At 36.3% G+C, this 21439-nt stretch overlaps 2 protein-coding genes across 2 annotated transcripts in view; one reads left to right on the top strand and one right to left on the bottom strand.

Moving 5' to 3' along the window:
- Nucleotides 1-1280: 1280 nt before the first annotated feature.
- The window catches only part of LOC123550422 (uncharacterized), an 86781-nt gene continuing 66622 nt past the window's right edge, over nucleotides 1281-21439 (top strand). The window contains exons 1-4 of the mRNA XM_053546886.1: nucleotides 1281-1399; nucleotides 19128-19246; nucleotides 20561-20615; nucleotides 21139-21266. Of these exons, the coding sequence (XP_053402861.1) occupies nucleotides 19163-19246; nucleotides 20561-20615; nucleotides 21139-21266 (267 nt within the window). The 5' untranslated portion in view covers nucleotides 1281-1399; nucleotides 19128-19162. The remainder of the gene's footprint in view (nucleotides 1400-19127; nucleotides 19247-20560; nucleotides 20616-21138; nucleotides 21267-21439) is intronic.
- On the bottom strand, nucleotides 5268-9700 carry LOC123543124 (uncharacterized). The gene is made up of 3 exons (XM_053546887.1): nucleotides 9594-9700; nucleotides 8487-8555; nucleotides 5268-6591 (listed from the first exon to the last, which is right to left on the bottom strand). The coding sequence occupies exons 1-3, from the start codon at nucleotides 9698-9700 to the stop codon at nucleotides 5268-5270; spliced, it is 1500 nt and encodes a 499-aa protein (XP_053402862.1).

Genomic DNA, 21439 nt, shown 5'->3' with positions numbered 1-21439 from the left:
CAAACAAAGCAAACAAATCACTGGGTTTCCTACGCAGAAACCTCCCGGTCAAACACCAAAATATTAAAGAAACCTCCTACAAGACTCTAGTTAGACCACAACTAGAGTATGCCTCTATGGTATGGTCACCACACACACACACACACACAGAAACATACACAAGATAGAAATGGTGCAAAGAAGAGCAGCCAGGTGGGTAAAGGGTCAATACTCATATTATGATAGTGTAACAAACATGCTAAATGATCTTACATATAGTTGGCAGACACTCAAGGACAATTGCTAGATTTTTCATGTTCTACAAAATTGTTCATGGTTATGTAGCTATTCCAATCCCTCCGTACCAAGTACTGCCATTGAGACGAACCCGTCAGATGCACGGCCACTCCCTTAGGCAGATCCATACAAACATTAATATTTTTAAGTTCTCCTTACCATACACTGTTACCCTATGGAATCAACTACCACGCCTGATCGTTAATCAGCCTGATCCTGAATATTTCAGACAGGCTGTTAACGCATCCCGCTAAGTACTACTAAATGACCCCACCCTGTTTTTATCCTGATTTTATTCAAGATTATATTAATTGTTAATACAGTTTTATCTTGCATTATCTTCCTTTGACGTCTTACTGTCATTCTTTTAACTTTTATTCTGGCACAGACGCGCACCTGCTAGTTATATCCGAAAGGGTCGTGAAGCAGTATAGAGTCGCTCAAAAGCTCTACAGAGCTTATGTAAATTGTTTCACAAAGCGACGGTAAATAAAATTTACCTTTACCTTTACCTTTAGGTGCACCATAAACCGGCCCAAGCTCCCCAAGTGTTGGTTTTGCCACTTGACCGTTCCAATGCGGTGCCCCACTGTGTTCCTTTACTTGTTCGTTTTGTCCTAGTGTGTTTGCTTTGAGTGAGTGTGTTACTGTGTTTGGTTTGTATGAGAGTGTGTGTTGTCCAGTGTATTTGCTTTGTGTGTGGGTGTGTTTGTGTTGGCCGCGTGCGCGTCCGCGTGTTAACGTTTGGGGAGGCTACGTACGTTTTTGGAACGTGGCTTTCTCTGCTGGATATTTATCCTTGTTTTTTTTTATGTTACTACAAATCATTAAATTTACAACAGTAACAGTATTTTCTCTAATAATTATACAGTATACAGTAAATCTATACAAACAATTAAGAACAATTAATTATTATAGTATGTGTATAAGCTTTTTGACTCAACTGGAGAAATGAACCAAAAGTACTGTGTGCATTATTTCCCTTAGTTAATTAAACGTCATTTGTAACATTGAGAAACTCGCGCCCGGTGGAGTCTACCGTAGAGTGCTGTCGTTGCCGTTAACGGGGCATCGTCAAGTTGTTGTTGATGTCAACCTGTTACCAGACTATCCCGAAACATAGGTAATTAGTGGAGATTTTTCTCGGTATATACGATGTCAGTGTTGATCAGTTTGTCTGGAAAGATAACTCTTGCAAAATATTTTTATTTTATTTGATTCACGATTTCCAAAAAAATGTGTCACAGTGACCCCCAAAAATTTAACTCGCATTCGCTTTTTAAACCTACCTAATTGTGTTGCATAGAGGGTCAGGGCTTTTTCAGGGGGTTTTGGGAAAAAGGCCCCTGGTCATATTGGGAATTTTTAACGCGGTAAATTGTCAAATTTGGGAAAATATACTGACAAATTAAATGAGTTTTTAATTAATATATATTAGTTTAAATCTTCAGTTTCAAATTTTACTGGTATCCTCGAGGGTCCTAATTCCGTGGGGATAAGAAATAATGGTAAAGAAATGCAGAAAATATATACAGTAAACAAATAATGCTCACCTACCTGAATAAATAAATCTTTTTCCAATATTTTGCATCAATTTTCCTCAAATTTGCGATTGTAGCATGAATGTTACAAGTTAATAACAAATTGAACTGTCAAAAACTTCCGCCATTTTGTTATGATCCTAATTCCGGTGACGTCACACAGGGGAAGTAAATCATGATGAGTTTTAGGCTAGCAAGACATTTCGACCCCAAGACATTTCAACCCCAAGAGACAATTCGACCCCAAGACATTTCAACCCCAACTCCTTGGACATTTCGACCCCATTCAATGATATGCCTGAAAACATCAAAGAATGCCGTCATTATTATAATTAAGCTTTAATCTATAGATAATTGAGCAATTTCAAAATATAATAACGCTTAATTAGCAATTAAAATGTTAAAATACGGTTATTTTCGCGAAAATAAGATTTTTTTTATGAAAATGAGCCATATTTGTCTAAATTTCTTTATTTTCTAAAATTCTTTTTCTAATTTCTTAAAGACTTTATTAGTACCTGCCTTCATATGAGAAATGAGTGATTTTTATTTCACAATAACGAAATAATCATCATTTATAATTTTTTTTTATTAACGAAAATAACGGGATTTATGTATCAGCCGCTATTATTACGTAAATAATTTAAGAACAAATCGTTCTGATTATCTATCTTAAAATAACCTTTATATAATATATTTTCATACTTGGTGTTTATTTATATTTTCAAATCATCTTAAAGACTATTTTAGTTCACGGCTATATTAAAAAAACAACAAGATTTTTAAATCATGGGCCGATTTCGCTGATTTTAATTATGAAAATAACTTTAATAAAGTCACATCTTTAATACCTCTTTATTTATTTATTTCAACCAAATATAAATAATTATAATGTAACTCAAAGAAATTTAAGATGTCACTATCTTCATTACATTGATATTTAAAATCATAATCAGAAAAACGTGATCTTTTGATTGGATTATCACACCTTGATTAATTGTTTGTTGATATTCAGCACGTGTATATTTATCTTCAGTGCGCATTGCAATTAATAATCAATTAAGCGATTGTGGTGACATCGGATATTTATAAACATGTGTCAACATTATCTTTAATTTCGGCGAAAATGTAAAGAAAACAATAGGAAATTAAACAACACATTGCTTATTTTCGCATTTAATGTTTTTTTCGTAAGCGATTTTGACGCACACATAAAGTATTTGCTTTACAGATACAGAATATGATTTTTGTTATTCACAAACTGCTCTTTTCTTTTCTATGAACGACATTCCTTCCAGTTGTAAAATATCAAACATGAAATCCCCGTTACTGCAAAATACAAGAATATATGAGTACTGTTCTGTTAAAAACGGGGAAATAATTATTATCATATTTCATATCTGTAAAGAAAATGTGACAGCCGTATTACTTTTTTCTATATTAAATATTTTAGCAAATACATGTGATTTAATGTATGATTTTAAAAGTATGATTTAAGCAACTTCAAGCGATTTCGGTCACACATTAAACCGGAATCCACCTAAAAAACCGGGATACGCCGGAATACATTTTCCATAACCGGGATACACCGGTATTTTGTAAGTTGAAGGTATTTTTGAAGTTTTTTTGAAATAATTCAATCATAAATGAACAAAATACGAAAGGAAAATAAAATACGTTCACGTAAAATTTCCATTACCGAAATACACCATTATTTTATTAACAAATGGTATTTTCGTAGTGTTTATTGCAGAAATCATTCGTGTATAATATAAATAATACTGGCAGTAAGTTTCAGAAGGATAAATAAAATTCTTTAACGCAAAATGATTTTATAAGAGATTGAAATTCGGCGACCACGCGGGAAATTACCATAACCGAAATACACCCGTATTTCTTTAACAAATGGTATTTTTGAAGTGATTTATGACTGAATTCAAACATATATATCATAAATTATTATTTTTCAAAAGGAAATTAAAATACTTTTGCGCGTTACGTCTTGTACATGATTGAAAATCGGCATGCGCACTGGAAATTTGTGCATTCGGAATTTCCATGTCCTAGATTCTCTAATGTACACAGGTATTTCTTTAATAAATCGTGTTTTTAGGGTTTATGATAGAATTCAATCATATCTTAAATAAATAATTAATTTACAAAAGGAAAATAAAATGCACAAAACGTTTTTACACGAAGTTGAAAATTTGTTGAGCGCACGGGAAATTTGCGCACTCGTGGATGAACAACAATCGCCATACTTTTGTTAGCTTTTAAATTAAATAAAAGCTTATCATATTTAACTGCACTTACCTTAAGCTTGTAAGACATTATTTGTCACATGTCACTTGTGTGTGCTTACAAATATACTGATTAATTGATATAATCAATAGGTGTGATAATCCAATCAAACTCTATCAAGACTAATCAGAGGCACGTGTTTGTTACGCCGCATATATTCAAAGGACATTAATTGTGCTTTGGCAAAAAATGCAGTAAACGTTTTTATATTCATATATAAACATGATATAATTCTTTTAAAAACTGATTTTTCATAATAAATTTTCTTCTTAAATTATCAAATTAAACATGAAGAAATAATTCAATTAGTTCCAATAATAAACTTTCCAGTCAGCGCAGTTTATTCACTGACATGTATTTTGTGTATGATTCATTTAAAAATAGAATGTTTATATACATCTATATATTAATATTTTCTAAAATATGCAAAATGGAAGAAATATAAAATGAAAACATACAACTATTTCTGAGGGGTCGAAATGTCTTGGGGTCGAAATGTCTTTGGGGTCGAATTGTCCAAGAAAATTTTATTTTGGGGTTGAAATGTCCTGGGGTCGAAATGTCTTGGGGTCGAAACGTCCAAGATTCAGTTTTAGTATTAGGCACTCAAAATTAATTATGTGTTTTTATGGTCCATTGTCAAAATAGTTTTTAATCTTTCAAGAACATGAAATAAACTTTTAAACACTAAATATGTAAACTTTAACAGTTTTATCTATGTACATAGTTTTTAAACAAGTTTATTGTGGGTGTCTTTTTATTCTTCCTTGTCACAACATGGACAAAGGAAAGAGTCACTTCTTCTCAGAACGCGAACTGGTGTGCAGTATGACAAATGCACCCAGTGGTTGCATGTTTTGCCCCTGATAACATTATCACAACGTCCCCACTTGACAAAAATGATAGAGATGCTCCTGGAAACTTCCTCTGGAGTGTATCTCTTACATTGGCAGCATAACTCATCTTCATCAATCATTGAGTCATCTGTATCAGTATCAGGAATCAAGTTGATATGTGAAGGACCAGGTTTTGGGGACAATGGTTCTGAAACTATTACATTTACTTTATCTTTTTTCATACTTTTCAGTTTATCATGCTTATTTTGGCTAGGTTTCTTTTGGTTCTTCTCGTGTTCAGTCATCTTGGCAACTATTCCTCAGTAATTTCTTTTCCAGCCACTATTTTACTCATTGTTTTCCTTTGTTTGCTTTTATGTTCACTTTTGACCTTCTTCAGATCATTTTCTTTCTTTTCAAATAGGTCTGTAATAGTGTCCTCTTCAGTTCTCAACTGATCAACCATAATTCCACCTTCCACTGTTTCTTGGCTGTCAGCATCATTTATTGCGTCAGTACTCTCACTCTGAAAAACTTCAGCTGGCAATAGCTTCTCCTTTGGAACTGCATCAACACTGAAAGGGTAGATACCAGAGCGGCGAAAAGATGACTGAATGTTTTCAGATGAGAGGGCTTTAGTGTACACCTGACAAGCAACTTCACAGATATTGTATCGAGTAATGATTGTTGATGACTGTCTGATTAGTTTGTGGCATTGTGCATCATAAATTCTTTGAAAGGGTCCAAAACATCCAACATCCATTGGTTGTAAAATGTGGCTGCAGTGGGGAGGAAGAATGAAGATGATGATTCCATACTGAAGAGCCCATTCAGACAAACCAACGCTGACATGAGACTTGTGGCCATCAAGTATAAGAAGAATCTTCTGTCCATTATGACCAGGAGCAAATTTCAAGAAATGATTTTCAATGTAGTGTCTGAAAATGGATGAGTTTGACCACCCAGATTCACTGATGGTGCCATCAGCTCCAGGAGAAGCTCCGTGTAACAGTTCTTCTCTCATGCGCTGTCCGGGGAAGACCAAGTAAGGAGGGATAGCTTGTCCTGCAGCACTCCCACAACCCAAAATGGTGACAGTCTTTCCTTTACCAGAAGTGACAGCTGATGGAGTATAAGAAGAGCCAGCAACAATGTAAGGTGGTTTATGCTCCACAGAAATGCCCTTTTCGTCGACATTGAAAATCAGGTGGGGTTTGTTAGCCAAATTGTGTTTTTCCAAGGTAGATTTCAGGTTAGAAAAATAGTTGAAAACTACTTCTTTTGAGGCCATTTTGGCCCTAGAAAATTCAAGACCCTTTGGCTTAAGTACTTTCAGTTCGGGCCAACGCTTTAAAAAACCACGCATCCATTTCATTGTCAATGGTTTATCTTTTCGCCGTTTACCCAACTGTACAGCAAAATCACTTGCTATGTCCACACATTCTTGTCTGGTGTACCCATATCCAAATGCAGCCATCTTTTTAAAGTGATTTACAAGTTTAACTTCTTGAAATTGATCAAATAGAGGTGCAGTTCCAGCAGAAGTGGTATCTGGATGCACATTCCCTAAAGTTCTATCTCTAAGAGTAGATTCAGGCACTCTGGTGAGGCTACCGCCTTCCTGACTGAAACACCATCTTCCTTTACCAGTTTATATGCAGACGTTAGGGCACTGGGTGAATATAACTTGTTTTTTCTCCTGATGTGCTTGGGCTTAGCCTAAAATAAACATAAAAAAACATATAAGCAGTTGTGATGATAACCCAACAATTAAAATATGTTTGGCCTAACAGTAAAAACTGACTTCCGGTTTAGATCTGTCAAACAGACGAATATTTTCTAGGGCGCACAAACATGAAACTTCTGAAGGCAGTTTTGGGTTCAGAAATAGGGATTTTACAAAGCATGTTTAAGGGATTAGTAGAAAAGGTAATATTGGACATATATGTATTTTTTTTATAAATCTTACCTGTTTTGGACGCATTTTAAACAAGTTTTGTCGGTTGACAGTTGCGTTCTGTACTTGTAAATATTTACATCCGTGCACGTGTGTGACGTCATACGAACTCTCGCGATAAAGGAGGTAAATAAATATCACCGGAATTAGGACTATCACGGAATGAGGACCTCCGAGGATAGTGTATCCCCTTGTGAAATTTTGAGATTTTTTTTTCAGGATTGTGTTCCAATATTGCCTAAAAATACAGTAACTCTTTATTTGTCATGCTAAAATTTTTGTTTACAGTTTGTTTTCACCAAAGTTATAACTGAAATTATTCAAAAAGTAAAATGGCAAAGTGTGTGTATTTTCGAGTGTAAAAACTGGGTCGCGAAAATATGTGACAATTGATTTTAATGGTATAAGAACTACCTGTCAACATGTTTTCGGTACTTTATTCAATTAATATTTGTGTTTCTATGCATTTTGAGAGGTTTTTGCATACAAATCATACATTTCTTCAGCAAAATCTTGTAATTATTTTTTGCCGAGGTTGCAGACGGTCACGTTACTAAAAATAGAAACGAGTTGGTTTTTCCAACATTTTGTTTGATTTACTTGGCAAACAAAACTAATTGTGCAAGAATTATTACTGAAAAACAGAAAGTAACTGATTTCAGTTGGGAAATTTTTCATTGGATTGGGAATTTTTTGCTCCAGATTGGGAAAAATAGAGCATATTTGGCATTGGGAATGGGGCCGAATATCGGCCCCGTGAGATAGGGTGAAAAAGCCCTGAGGGTATCTTAAATTTACCTTGATGTTGTTAGACGTCTTCTGAGATGAAATTTAAACTCTTCTTCTATGAAACTCCTGTTGGCCCAATTTTAATCATATTTTACACATATGTTGTCAACACACATGCTCATCACGTCTTTCACCCATCCACAAACGAACTGGTTATATGCTTCAAGGGATTTATAGGCCTTTAAGTCGGCCATTGTATATGCACTCATCTTTGCATTCACAAGGTAATTCATTATGTCTGTGTACGAAACTGCCGGCAGGCATTTAATGTCACTTGTCAATTTTCCTTTGTTAACTTCATACTGGTACTGATGATAAACCCGGACAGATGATAAGTCGAACGCCTTGGAAATATACGATTGCAATCGGTTATTTATAAAATGGAACACACCATCTAATAGTTTCCACTTACAACGTACACCAGCTGGTGTAAACAAAAACAAAATTGGTAAATATTCTGTATAAATAAATGACTTAATGGTTTCAGACCAGTTTCCGATAAAAAATGAGGGTTTTCAATATATTTATTTTTAAATACACATTGTTTACAAAAGTAATCTACAAATTGTTAAACCCTAGTCTTTACTCTTTGCAAGGATGTAAACAATTCCGACCTTATCTGCGCATGCGTCCAAAAACAGGGGCTCCAAAAGGGCAGTCTAATTAACGTTAATTGGTTTATCTACAGTACCAGTTTCCGATAAATGGTTTTTTAAGCAGTTTTAAAATTGTTTTGACTGAAAATCTTTTATAATTTTGATTTTAAATTATGTAATTAACCTTTACAACTTTTTCCCATAAATCGTACACGGTGTGGCTATCTTCCGTTCCGTTACGTACGGTACCGTACAGCACCTGTACAATCATATTATGCAACACTTCAGACAAGCACCTTTCACATCGTGTATTTGTCTAGCTTATAAACAGTAGTTTATTTGATTACTGTATACATTGTACCCCCGGTATATGGGAGTTTTATATTGATTTTAAGTCCTTAAGCTGTGTTATATAGATTTAAAAAAGTAATAAAAAAAAAGATAAAAGTTCAAGCGGAGGCTGGGATTCGAACCCACGGCCTCTCACACCCGAAGCGAGCGCTCTACCTTGTAACTAAATACCCATGTGATGCAACAGTAATATAATTTCCTTAATATTTTATCTAATTATAAAGGGAGAGTAATTCTACAACGGAGTTCAAATCATAAGCTCAGGATTTACCTCCCTGGAATAGGTCAAACATGGGTTTGTGTTCCGCGCATGCGTGTCATGTGGAATCCCTCAGATGTAAACAAAACAAAAAGTTGATTGCTTAATAAAGAAGGTAGAATTTCTCTGTAAACACTTGTCATTGATGAACGAAATTTCGCTCGATGCTTGCTTGTGAAACAGCCTTCCAAAACATATAGTACTCCCTTTATGAAGGGTTACATGAACGGAGAAATTACGAGAATTCGGATACTGTTACTGTTCGGGTATAGGTCCGATACCAGTACATAAATTTGTATAAAAAATATTAATCCAAAATTACTGGGGAAGAGGGTGTTTTTTTGCGCATGCTCACTGTCGAAACATGAAGGCCTGCCATTTGTTAACTTTTCATTACTTGATCAGGAATGACTGTTGCAGCTTTTGGGGGAAAGTTTCAATATAATAATACCAAGAAAATTTTATAAATTTTAAAGCGTTCGAATTAATCATCAGTCAGCTTTCATAAAGTCCCCTTTTTACATACCCCTTTAAGGTATGTTTGCTTACTAAATATAAATTTGAATTATGTAAAGTTTTCAGCAAAGGTTAAGCTTTATTTTGATACCGACCATTGATTTCAATTTGCAGAAATAAAAAAGTAACAGGTAAAAAACCACATTTTCTGTTCAGGTTTATCATCAGTACCAGTACGGATCATTTCCACCGATCAAATTGCACTTTTGCTCATATCTTTCCCTTATATCTTTATCTAATCCATCAATATAACGTTTCTTTACACTTTTGTCTGTCATTTTGCATATTTTATCTGCTTATTTAATCGTAATTTTCAATTTATTGAATTTACAGACTGTTTTCTTTGTTACGCTACGCTTGCCAATCAAAATGGCGGCTTCCGGTAATTGAGCACCTGCTACTGCTGTGAAAACTATGTATTATATGTATATGTATATATGTATATGTTATATTACACATACGCACACATTAAGGATGGTGAATATTGTATAGTCTACTGAAGGGTGAACTTTTTATCTTTATATTTCCATTCAGTGTTAAGTGCACTCTTGAAGGCATTTACATTTTCTGCTACTACTGTTTGTTTGGACGTATTGTTCCAGTGAATGATGACTCTGTTAGAGAACCTAGCTATGTTGACTCACTAGACTATATACGTGATTTTTTGATAATTTGTAACAATGCCTTCTTGTAGACGTAGATGTTGAAAACTTAATGTTTGGAATGTAGGCTTTGTCATATCCATGCATTATCTAAAAAGCTGTATGACACCGGCTTGTTCACGTTGATAATACAAAGTGGGCAGGCCTAATTTCCTGAGTATCTCTTCGTATGTGAAGTCCTTCATTCCGCTCACAAGTTTTGTATCACTCCTCTGGACATTTTCAATTGAAATGATGTCTTATTAAACACTGTATGATTTTTAAAACGGGAAAGTATGGATTGGAAATTATACACTGTTTTTCAAAGTGAAAGTACTGTGTCCAGGTGTCTATCGGTCTCACTTTTTTTACTGTAAGGCAGACCGATTTCACAGGACATTCACTGTTTCGAAAAGGTTTTTGTTTCTGTATATACATGTAGTCCAAATAATTATACTCAAGAGTTGAATATCGTTATATTTTTTTGACTGGTCGATATAGACAACGTGAAATATCAGAATGTAAAATCGGTCTGCCCGAGGTCGCATTATTTAGACTAGATTGTTTCTGGTTGAGACCTCTAAGTAGACAACGTGAAATATCAGAATGTAAAATTGGTCTACCCTATACATGTATCAGATTGTATGCAATGTCAGAGAAAAATAGAAATACAATCTAGACTGATTAACACTGTGTTACAGCGGTGTTTGCCATTGAAAATCTCCCATAACTAAACATAAGTATAAACAATACATACTGCAAATAATTCCATGACCTCCCAGGTCTAAAAAGCAAAACAAACAGCCAGGATAGACGTTTTAACAGCAAATTTTCCTCTGCCGTAAACGGTATCCTATATTTTGACTCCTCGGCAGGATGGGCATCATTTAAAACTGCCCTCTGCAGTAAAGTTTATCATACGTGGCTATACCCGGGTCCCTTTGGAGGGCAAGAACGTCGGTGTAGACGTACGGACAGACTTTAAACTTGCCAGGATTATCCCCAGATGATTGATCGTTTGATGTGTGAGGTAAACCATGTATCCAATTATTAGCTCACCTGAGCAATGCTCAGGTGAGTTTTTCTGATCGCTCGATGTCCGGCGTCCGTCGTCCGTCGTCTGTCGTCTGTCGTCTGTCGTCCGTCGTCTGTCAACATTTAGCTTGTGTATGCGATAGAGGCTGTATTTTTCAATTAATCTTCATGAATATTGGTCAGAATGATAACCTTGATGAAATCTAGGCCGAGTTCGAAAATGGGTCATCTTGGGTCAAAAACTAGGTCACTAGGTCAAATCAAAGAAAAACCTTGTGTATGGGATAGAAGCTGTATTTTTCATTTAATCTTCATGAATATTGGTCAGAATGATAACTTTGATGAAATCTAGGCCGAGTTCGAAAATGGGTCATCTCGGGTCAAAAACTAGGTCACTAGGTCAAATCAAAGAAAAACCTTGTGTATGCGATAGAGGCGGTATTTTTCAATTAATCTTCATGAATATTGGTCAGAATGATAACCTTGATGAAATCTAAGCCGAGTTCGAAAATGGGTCATCTCGGGTCAAAAACTAGGTCACTAGGTCAAATCAAAGAAAAACCTTGTGTATGCGATAGAGGATGTATTTTTCAATTCTTCTTCATGAATATTGGTCAGAATGATAACCTTGATGAAATCTAGGCCGAGTTCGAAAATGGGTCATCTCGGGTCAAAAACTAGGTCACTAGGTCAAATCAAAGAAAAACCTTGTGTATGCGATAGAGGCTGTATTTTTCAATTGATCTTCATGAATTTTGGTCAGAATGATTGCCTTGATGAAATCTAGGCCGAGTTCGAAAATGGGTCATCTCGGGTAAAAAACTAGGTCACTAGGTCAAATCAAAGAAATACCTTGTGTATGCGATAGAGGCCGTATTTTTCAATTGATCTTCATGAATTTTGGTCAGAATGATATCCTTGATGAAATCTAGGCCGAGTTCGAAAATGGGTCGTCTGGGGTCAAAAACTAGGTCACTAGGTCATATCACGTAAAAACCTTGTGTATGCGATAGAGGCTGTATTTTTCAATTGATCTTCATGAATTTTGGTCAGAATGATTACCTTGATGAAATCTAGACCAAGTTCGAAAATAGGTCATCTCGGGTCAAAAACTAGGTCACTAGGTCAAATCAAAGAAAAACCTTGTGTATGCAGTAGAGGCTGTATTTTTCAACTGATCTTCATGAAATTTAGTCAGAATGATTACCTTGATAAAGTCTAGGCCATGTTTGAAAATGGGTCATCTCGGGTCAAAAACTAGGTCACTATGTCAAATCGAAGAAAAACATTGTGCATGCAATAGAGGATGTATTTTTCAATTGATCTGTATGAAATTTGGTCAGAATGATTGTCTTGATGAAATCTAGGTCGATTTTGAATATGGGTTATCTGAGGTCAAAAACTAGGTCACTAGGTCAAATTAAAGAAAAATCTTGTGTATGCGATAGAGACTGTTTTTTTCAATTGATTTTTATGAAATTTGGTCAGGTTGATTGCCTTAATGAAATCTAGGTCGAATTTGAATATGGGTCATCTGAGGTCAAAAACTAGGTCACTTGGTCAAATCAAAGAAAAAACTTCTGTATGTGATAGAGGCTGTATTTTTCAGTTGATCTTCATGAATTTTGGTCAGAATGATTGCCTTGATAAAATCTAGGTCGAGTTTGAACATGGGTCATCTAGGGTCAAAAACTAGGTCATATCTAAGAAAATGCTTGTTTTATCGCAAGAGACCAATTTTTTGGTCCAATCTTAATGAAAATTGGTCAGAATATTTGTTTCCTTGAAATCACTAGGTCAAACATGTTTTACACTGTTATGGAGTGTTTCTTAGGTGAGCGACCTAGGGCCATCTTGGCCCTCTTGTTTTGTAAACACTTCGAATTGGGCTGTTGAATATGATTTTCGCATCAATTTTACGTCCAATTTAAACCGCTGAATACTTCTTCATTTTGCTAAGTTGGCGACCAGGATTAATTATATAATATGATTAGGCATTTATGCGTATGCCTGCACCAGAATATCTTGATCATGTTAATGGAAAGTAAAAAAGAAAAAATACAGCTAAAAAAAGTAACACCACTACTCACCGTTATTGATTTCTGACCTCTGAGGTAGCCGCATCCCTCGGCGTGGAGGACATCAGGTAATAGGGTGTGTTATGGCTACCGCTACTTTTTTTTTTTTTGGTAATAAATTCTCCACAGACGTAAATAATAATGCGGGGAACGATCCAAATAATAACAGCCTAGGCCAGTCTGATGAAGTTGAAACTAATTCCAAGGGAAACTCGAAAGAAAGAAAGTTTTTACACTATTGGACAGATAATTTTGTATGGCTTCGCTACTGAAAGAACATTATGTATTACAGCTACTGTGTATCAAAACTGTATTACTGAACAAACTTTTTGCTGCAGACAGACCACAGTCATAGTATTATAAGTTTGATAATACACTCCCTCTATGACAAAATCTTAGACTAGTAAATGGCTACAGCAATAAGATTTATCCTAAGGCTTGGAATTTTGAAATGACATAAATCATACTTGGTAATTATCAAGGTTACCAGTAGGATGAATAAAAATAAATACAGGTCAACTTATAAATGTAATGTTGTTTAGATGTTAGCTTTACAATTCATGAAAATCTCATTAAATATAATTGTAGACCCTCAAAAGTCACCAAGACTCCCAAACTGGCAAGTGTGGGAGTCCCGGGACCCCCATCCGGAAAAGCCGAGAGAAATCCCAGACTACGTGTCTATTAGTCCAAATAATCGGATGTTTGTGGACAGCGTGATAATTTAAAAGGGATGACAGCTATGAAATATAATATCAGATCATAAAATATGTCATCCTGATAAGTCAAATGAGTAAGGCTACATGTCTATTTGAAATTATGCGGCTAAATTTTAGTAAAATTTCAATTTTGGCAGTGGCTAGAGAACCAGAATCGATTCCCTAGACAAAGGACTTATTCATCCGGAACCAGTTCTCTAGCCAAACTACCATGCATAGGCTAGGGAACAGAATACTGGAAATCACTTGCTTTCAAAGAATTTGTTGAGTCCAGTCACTGAGATGCACTTTGTCAGAGATTCGGCAGACTGTTAAAACATGAGCAAGCTCCTTAGGTGCGAGGTTAAAAAGGACTATATAAACAAATGACCGGTATAATTTAAAAGGTTACTATAGTCAGCTGCACAGTGAATCGATCAAACTAGGACAGGATAGAATGTGCAATGGGGAGACTATGCCAGGAATGTATTGTTCTTGAAAAGTATTAATTAGAATTGGGATTGTGGGATCAATAAGTTCAGGCTCCTTGTATGTAAGAGATGGTTATAGTTAACTGTAATAACACTGCAATTAATTGTAAAGAAAATAATAAGAAAATTGTGGATGGGTCATTTTCAAGGGATTACCAGTTGTTTTTAGCAGCTGAGTGACACTGCTTGTTTGTCTATAGTTGTTATGTTTATTTACAGACACATTGGGTTTACACCAGCTTGTATTCCTATTGGTCCTTTTTGTGCCACATAAAATCTTGTGCCCAACATAATTTCTGCAAATCATGACTGAAATTAATGGCTAATACGAACATGTTTGAGAGGTATCTATTAAAATTCTCCCCCTCATTTACTGTCAAGGCATAATTAAGTCTATTTGTCCTAGACTGTCATAAGGATGTTTTTAAGGTTTCGATGGAGGCCTGAGAACAAAAATCAACAACACAAATCTAGAAGAAGAGTTTTTTGACATGAAATTGACAGCATGTAAAATGATTTACTTACGAACAAGTGTCAGTATACTGATATAAACATTGAATTCCGGAAAAGGGCTGCCTAAAGGGGCTCCACTTCCGGACAGTTAAACGCCTTTAAAAACTCACCATTTTCAAAGAACTGTTACACATGTTTGTTTTGATGCATTTGCAATAGCATGCGAGTGGTGAAATTTCACGTAACAAGGTGGAACATAGTTTTCAGCAATTGTTTATCTTTTTTTCTTTACAAATGGCATTCATTTTCAAAGGGAGACAACTTTTTCTCAAAGATTACTTAAAATAATCGGGAACAGTTGTCTCCCTTTGAAAATGAATGCCATTTGTAAAGAAATAAAGATAAACAATTGCTGAAAACTGTGTTCCACCTTGTTGTGCGAAATTTCACCACTCGCACGCTATTGCAAATGCATCAAAACGAACATGTGTAACTGTTCTTTGAAAATGGTGAGTTTTTAAAGGCGTTTAACTGTCCGGAAGTGGAGCCCCTTTAGGCAGCCCTTTTCCGGAATTCAATGTTTATATCAGTATACTGACACTTGTTTCGTAAAGTAATATACATGTTTTATATGCTGTTCAATTTTCATGTCAAACAACTCTTTCTTTCTATGATTTGGTGTTGTTTGATTTTTGTTTCTCAAGGCCTCCATCGAAACCTTAACATATGTAGCAACATTAATTTACAAAGCAAATGAGCTGAATGCCCTCGAGTCTAAACTTAAGTTATATCTCACTTACATTGCTTCAGCTTGAGGTGAAAAGTATACAGTAGGGTTATTATACCAGTAGCTCGATCTAGGATGCTGTATTTGGCTTGAGTGGACTTTTGCCAGATTGGATCTCATGAGGTGCGCAAACGCCGAGTGATCTAACCTTGCAAAATCCACAAGAGCCGAATACAAAATCCCAGATCGAGCTACTGTTATAATGACTATTTATTAATCCCCCGCCGTGGCGGAGGGATTATAGGAATGGTCTGCGTCCGTCCTTCCGTCCGTCCGTCCGTCTTTCCGTCCGTCCTTCCGTCCGTAACAAAATCGTGTCCGGTCCATATCTCTTAAACCCCTTGAAGGATTTTCATGAAACTTGGGTCAAATGATCACCTCATCAAGACGATGTGCAGAACCCATGAGTCAGCCTTGTTGGTTCAAGGTCAAGGTCACAACTCAAGGTCAAAGGTTTGAGCCTTCCATTTTGTGTCCGCTCTATATCTCCTAAACCCCTTGAAGGAATTTTATAAAACTTGGGTCAAATGATCACCTCATCAAGATGATGTGCAGAACCCATGAGTCAGCCATGCCGGCTCAAGGTCAAAGTCACAACTCAAGGTCAAAGGTTTGAGCCTTCCATTTTGTGTCCGCTCTATATCTCTTAAACCCCTTGAAGGAATTTTATAAAACTTGGCTCTAATGATCACCTCATCAAGACGATGTGCAGAACCCATGAGTCAGTCATGCCAGCTCAAGGTCAAGGTCACAACTTAGGGTCAAAGGTTTGAACCTTCCATTTTGTGTCCGCTCTATATCTCCTAAACCCCTTGAAGGATTTTCATCAAACTTGGGTCAAATGATCACCTCATCAAGGCGATGTGCAGAACTTATGAGTCAACCATGTCGGCTCAAGGTCAAGGTCACAACTGAACGTCAAAGGTTTGAGCCTTCCATTTCGTGTCCGCTCTATCTCCTAAACCCCTTGAAGGAATTTTATGAAACTTCGGTCAAATGATTACCTCATCAAGACGATGTGCAGAAATTATGAGTCAACCATGCCAGCTCAAGGTCAAGGTCACAACTAAGGGTCGAAGGTTTGAGCCTTCCATTTGGTGTCCACTCTGCATCTCCTTAACCCCTTGAAGGATTTTCATCAAACTTGGGTCAAATGATCACCTCATCAAGAACTCATGAGTCAGCCATGTCAACTCAAGGTCAAGGTCACAACTGAAGGTCAAAGGTTTCAGCTCTGTATCTCCTAAACCCCTTGAAGGATTTTCATGAAACTTTGGTCAAATGATCACCTCATCAAGACGTTGTGCAGAATTCATGAGTCAGCCATGTCAGTTCAAGGTCAAGGTCACAGCTAAAATCAAAGGTTTTACCCTTTCACTATCCATAGCAGTGGCGGGGGATTTAGCTGTCTTTCAGACTGCCTTGTTATATACAGTAATACCTCTACCTTTTTGTTTGTTGTTTTGTTATTGAACAAAATCTTCAATGTTTATCTTATTAAAATGGAACTAAGTGAAGTTTTTATGTGCGCTATTTATAGAACTGTGTCAGGTCATGCATATTAATGAAAGTAGTCCGGCAGCATACAATACGGTATTTTAGGTACAATACGGATTTTTTTCTGCCTCTTCATATTTAATTGTGAAATACATGCCGATTTTATTATAGAATTTATTTAGGTATATAATAAAGTGAAATATTTCAGAAAATTTCAGATATATTTTTCTCCTTCACAAAATATCAAAATATACAATTTTAAATTGGTCAAAACAATTGACATATTTTTTTTGTTAGCTCACCTGTCACGAAGTGACAAGGTGAGCTTTTGTGATCACGGGCGTCCGTCGTCTGTGCGTCCGTAAACTTTTGCTTGTGAGCACTCTAGAGGTCACATTTTTCGTGCGATCTTTATGAAAGTTGGTCAGAATGTTCATCTAGATGATATCTAGGTCAAGTTCGAAACTGGGTCACGTGCCGTCCAAAACTAGGTCAGTAGGTCTAAAAATAGAAAAACCTTGTGACGTCTCTAGAGGCCATATTTTTCAATGGATCTTCATGAAAGTTAGTCAGAATATTCACCTTGATGATATCTAGGTCAAGTTCGAAACTGGGTCACTTGCCAACAAAAACTAGGTCAGTAGGTCAAATAATAGAAAAACCTTGTGACCTCTCTAGAGGCCATATTTTTCATGGGATCTGTATGAAAGTTGGTCTGAATGTTCATCTTGATGATATCTAGGTCAGGTTTGAAACTGGGTCAGGTGCGGTTAAAAACTAGGTCAGTAGGTCTAAAAATAGAAAAACCTTGTGACCTCTCTTGAGGCCATACTTTTGAATGGATCTTCATGAAAATTGGTCAGAATGTTCACCTTGATAATATCTAGGTCAAGTTTGAAACTGGGTCACGTGCCGACAAAAACTAGGTTAGTAGGTCAAATAATAAAAAACCTTGTGACCTCTCTAGAGGCCATATTTTTCATGGGATCTGATGAAAGTTGGTCTGAATGTTCATCTTGATGATGTCTAGGTCAAGTTCGAAATTGGGTCAACTGCGGTCAAAAACTAGTTCAGTAGGTCTAAAAATAGAAGAACCTTGTGACCTCTCTTGAGGCCATACTTTTGAATGGATCTTCATGAAAATTGGTCAGAATGTTCACCTCGATGATATCTAGGTCAAGTTCGAAACTGGGTCACTTGCCAACAAAAACTAGGTCAGTAGGTCAAATAATAGAAAAACCTTGTGACCTCTCTAGAGGCCATATTTTTCATGGGATCTGTATGAAAGTTGGTCTGAATGTTCATCTTGATGATATCTAGGTCAAGTTCGAAACTGGGTCAACTGCGGTCAAAAACTAGGTCAGTAGGTCTAAAATAGAAAAACCTTGTGACCTCTCTGGAGGCCATACTTTTAAATGGATTTTCATGAAAATTGGTCAGAATGTTCACCTTGATGATATCTAGGTCAAGTTTGAAACTGGGTCACGTGCGGTCAAAAACTAGGTCATTAGGTCAAATAATAGAAAAACCTTGTGACCTCTCTAGAGGCTGTATTTTTCAATGGATCTTCATGAAAATTGGTCAGAAATTTTATCTTGATGATATCTAGGTCAAGTTCAAAACTAGGTCACATGAGCTCAAAAACTAGGTCACAATGTCAAATAATAGAAGAAACGACGTCATACTCAGTTCAAAACTGGGTCATTTGGAGACAGGTGAGCGATTCAGGACCATCTTGGTCCTCTTGTTTTACATTTAAAACTAAATATATTTTACATGTGAACATCAGATCTTAGAGTTTTACTTGTCACAGGCTACCCAGCTGGTGTAAATATTGTATCTGGTGTTCACTCTGTAAAAGATGTTTCAGTATTACACTAAAACAAATAACAAAATATCCAGTGTTTTATTATTTTAATCTATAATGACAAAAAAACTGATATATAAAAGAATATAAAAACTGACCATATTTGTTTTATGCCACAAACATGGGTTAATTTATTACAGTATTTAATAATGTTTCAGATTTCATGTTCATTTTTGTGGAGTGAAGGAGATAGATGGCTTCCAGTCAAGATCTATTGAAGGACACTGTGTTCCAGCTTCTGGCACATAACCAAAGTTTGAACAAGACTCTCTCGGAGGTATGCCTGTATGCTAAAATGTCAATGTCTAATACTGGTAACCTTGCTCCTGAGCTTATTCTTTGTTAATACTCAAATGTTAGGCTTTATGTGATATAACTTCAGTAAGGAGACCAGTCTTAAAACTACAGCATCTGACTGGTTGTCACTTCTAATAATTTGGAATCTGACCAATGGCAGTGTTGTACTCTTGAGACTGGTTGTCAAGCTGGGTGTTGAAATCTTGGAGCCAGTTCTTCAAGTTTTCAACATTTGATTGATATCTCTAAGTTCATGTTTGCAGGTTGAAACTATGAACTGGTCCGCAACTGATGTAGGATCTTTAAATTTATTGTTGCTAAATATGGACACACATAAATGAGCCGTGCCATGGGAAAACCAACATAGAGGGTGTGCGACCAGCATGGATCCAGACCAGCCTGCGCATCTGCGCAGTCTGGTCAGGATCCATGCTGTTCGCTAACAGTTTCTCCAATTCCAATAGGCTTTAAAAGCGAACAGCATGGAGCCTGACCAGACTGCGCGGATGCGCAGGCTGGTCTGGATCCATGCTGGTCGCACACCCACTATGTTGGTTTTCCCATGGCACGGCTCAAGTGTTAATTAATATAACCAGGTTAGATACACACATGGTATTGGTCAGTAAGTCCATGGGCAAAGTCACCCTTTAAGTTTAAAGCTTAAATAGCTTTAATTTAGTCTTCCAGATGAATGTTCATAGAACTAGCATCAGTAGTTTACATCATCAAAAGCACATGCTTTTGCTTTAAGAGATCTTTCCTGTATCAAAGTCCTATACTGGGGTATTAATCACTATGAGTGATAGCTCTAGTCTTTAGCTTGACTATTTGAGGAATAGGTAGAGCTATTGGACTCTTGACACCCATGCGTTGACATCTGTGTCGGCATCATGATTTGGTTGTTTTTGTATGTACCTGGTATCTTAGTAACCACTTGTGGGAATGGATTGAAACTTCACACACTGATTCACTGTAATACGCTGACTTACATTGCACAGGTTCCATAACTCTATTTGCTATTTAACAAATTATACCCCTTTTTCGACTTAAGTTTTTGTATGTAAGTTGATATCTCAATACCCACTAATAGGAATGGATTGAAACTTCACACACTGTTCACTGTGATGATCTAACATTCCTTTGACAGATTCCATAACTATACTTCGCATTTTTACAAAATTATGCCTCTTTTTCGACATTTATATTCATTCAATTGACAAGGCTGTTGAATGTTGATACGTATGTCTGTATAGTTGAGCGTTGCTGTCCTCCGGCAGCTCTTGTTGTATTACAGGTGTCTTCACTGAGGCATGACTGCAAGGATGAGGTTATGTTTGCTGTCCTGTCAGGTGTGTATATGCTGCTTTTATAGGGTTGAATCTAATTTGATATACATGTATTATCATTCCTGAAGTGTCAGTTGCACATTACATGTAATTATCTCAAGAATGTTAGCTGAACAATATTAAAAGGGTTATTATTATAATGATAAAAATTCCTTTGTAATTTTTAAAAATGTTAGTGAATATTTGGGGTCTGAGAAAAGAAGAAATCTGCTAGTATTGTTTATGTAATTATGCACCCCCTCCCTCCAGGGAGAGGAAGTATGTTGATTTGTTGATCTGTTGGACTGTAATCCAACTGATTCTGATCAGTAACTGCAGGACCTGCAGACTTACAATCATCAGACTTCATAGTGTGGTTGCCTATGTTCAACAGATGACCTTTATTAAATCTGAAGTAGGTAATTCAAAGGTCAAGGCGAAAGTGACCTCCAGACTCAAGGAATTACATTATCTGGTTACCTCCTTAAAGTCAACCTGGGAAGCTTATGTGGTTTACAAACAAGTCTGTTCAAATTTCTTTTGCCAGAATTTGGATGTCTACCATTTTTGAAGTCACATGATATAACAGATGAACAGGTCTGTAGCACAGATGTATGTATTGACAGACTGTTGTCACTGTGTACTGATGATAACACAATGTCCGAGGATATAAAGGTGAGTCTGTTTTCTGTTATCAAATCGTTAGTAGTTATGTGTCAGTAAAACTGTTGTACATTGTTTTGGTGGCCACGACACAACACAGAAGTTAGGAATATCTACTCGCACAACATTTTCTTGAAAGTGGCCATCAGAGTGATAAAATGAATGCTTTCGTCACAGTCGAGCTA

This window comes from Mercenaria mercenaria, chromosome 6 (assembly GCF_021730395.1).
Source record: "Mercenaria mercenaria strain notata chromosome 6, MADL_Memer_1, whole genome shotgun sequence".
Taxonomy (NCBI): Eukaryota; Metazoa; Mollusca; class Bivalvia; order Venerida; family Veneridae; genus Mercenaria; species Mercenaria mercenaria.
This window is presented reverse-complemented; position numbering and strand designations above follow the sequence as displayed.

Bases quoted from the DNA above. Each gene is read 5' to 3' on its own strand.
- LOC123543124 (XM_053546887.1), bottom strand. From the start codon at position 9,700: ATGACAGACAAAAGTGTAAAGAAACGTTATATTGATGGATTAGATAAA. The intron at 8,556-9,593 runs GTACTGATGATA...ATGATTGTACAG, and splicing joins GGTGGAAATGATCCGTACTG to GTGCTGTACGGTACCGTACG. The intron at 6,592-8,486 runs GTAAAGGTTAAT...TGGTAAAGGAAG, and splicing joins ACGATTTATGGGAAAAAGTT to ATGGTGTTTCAGTCAGGAAG.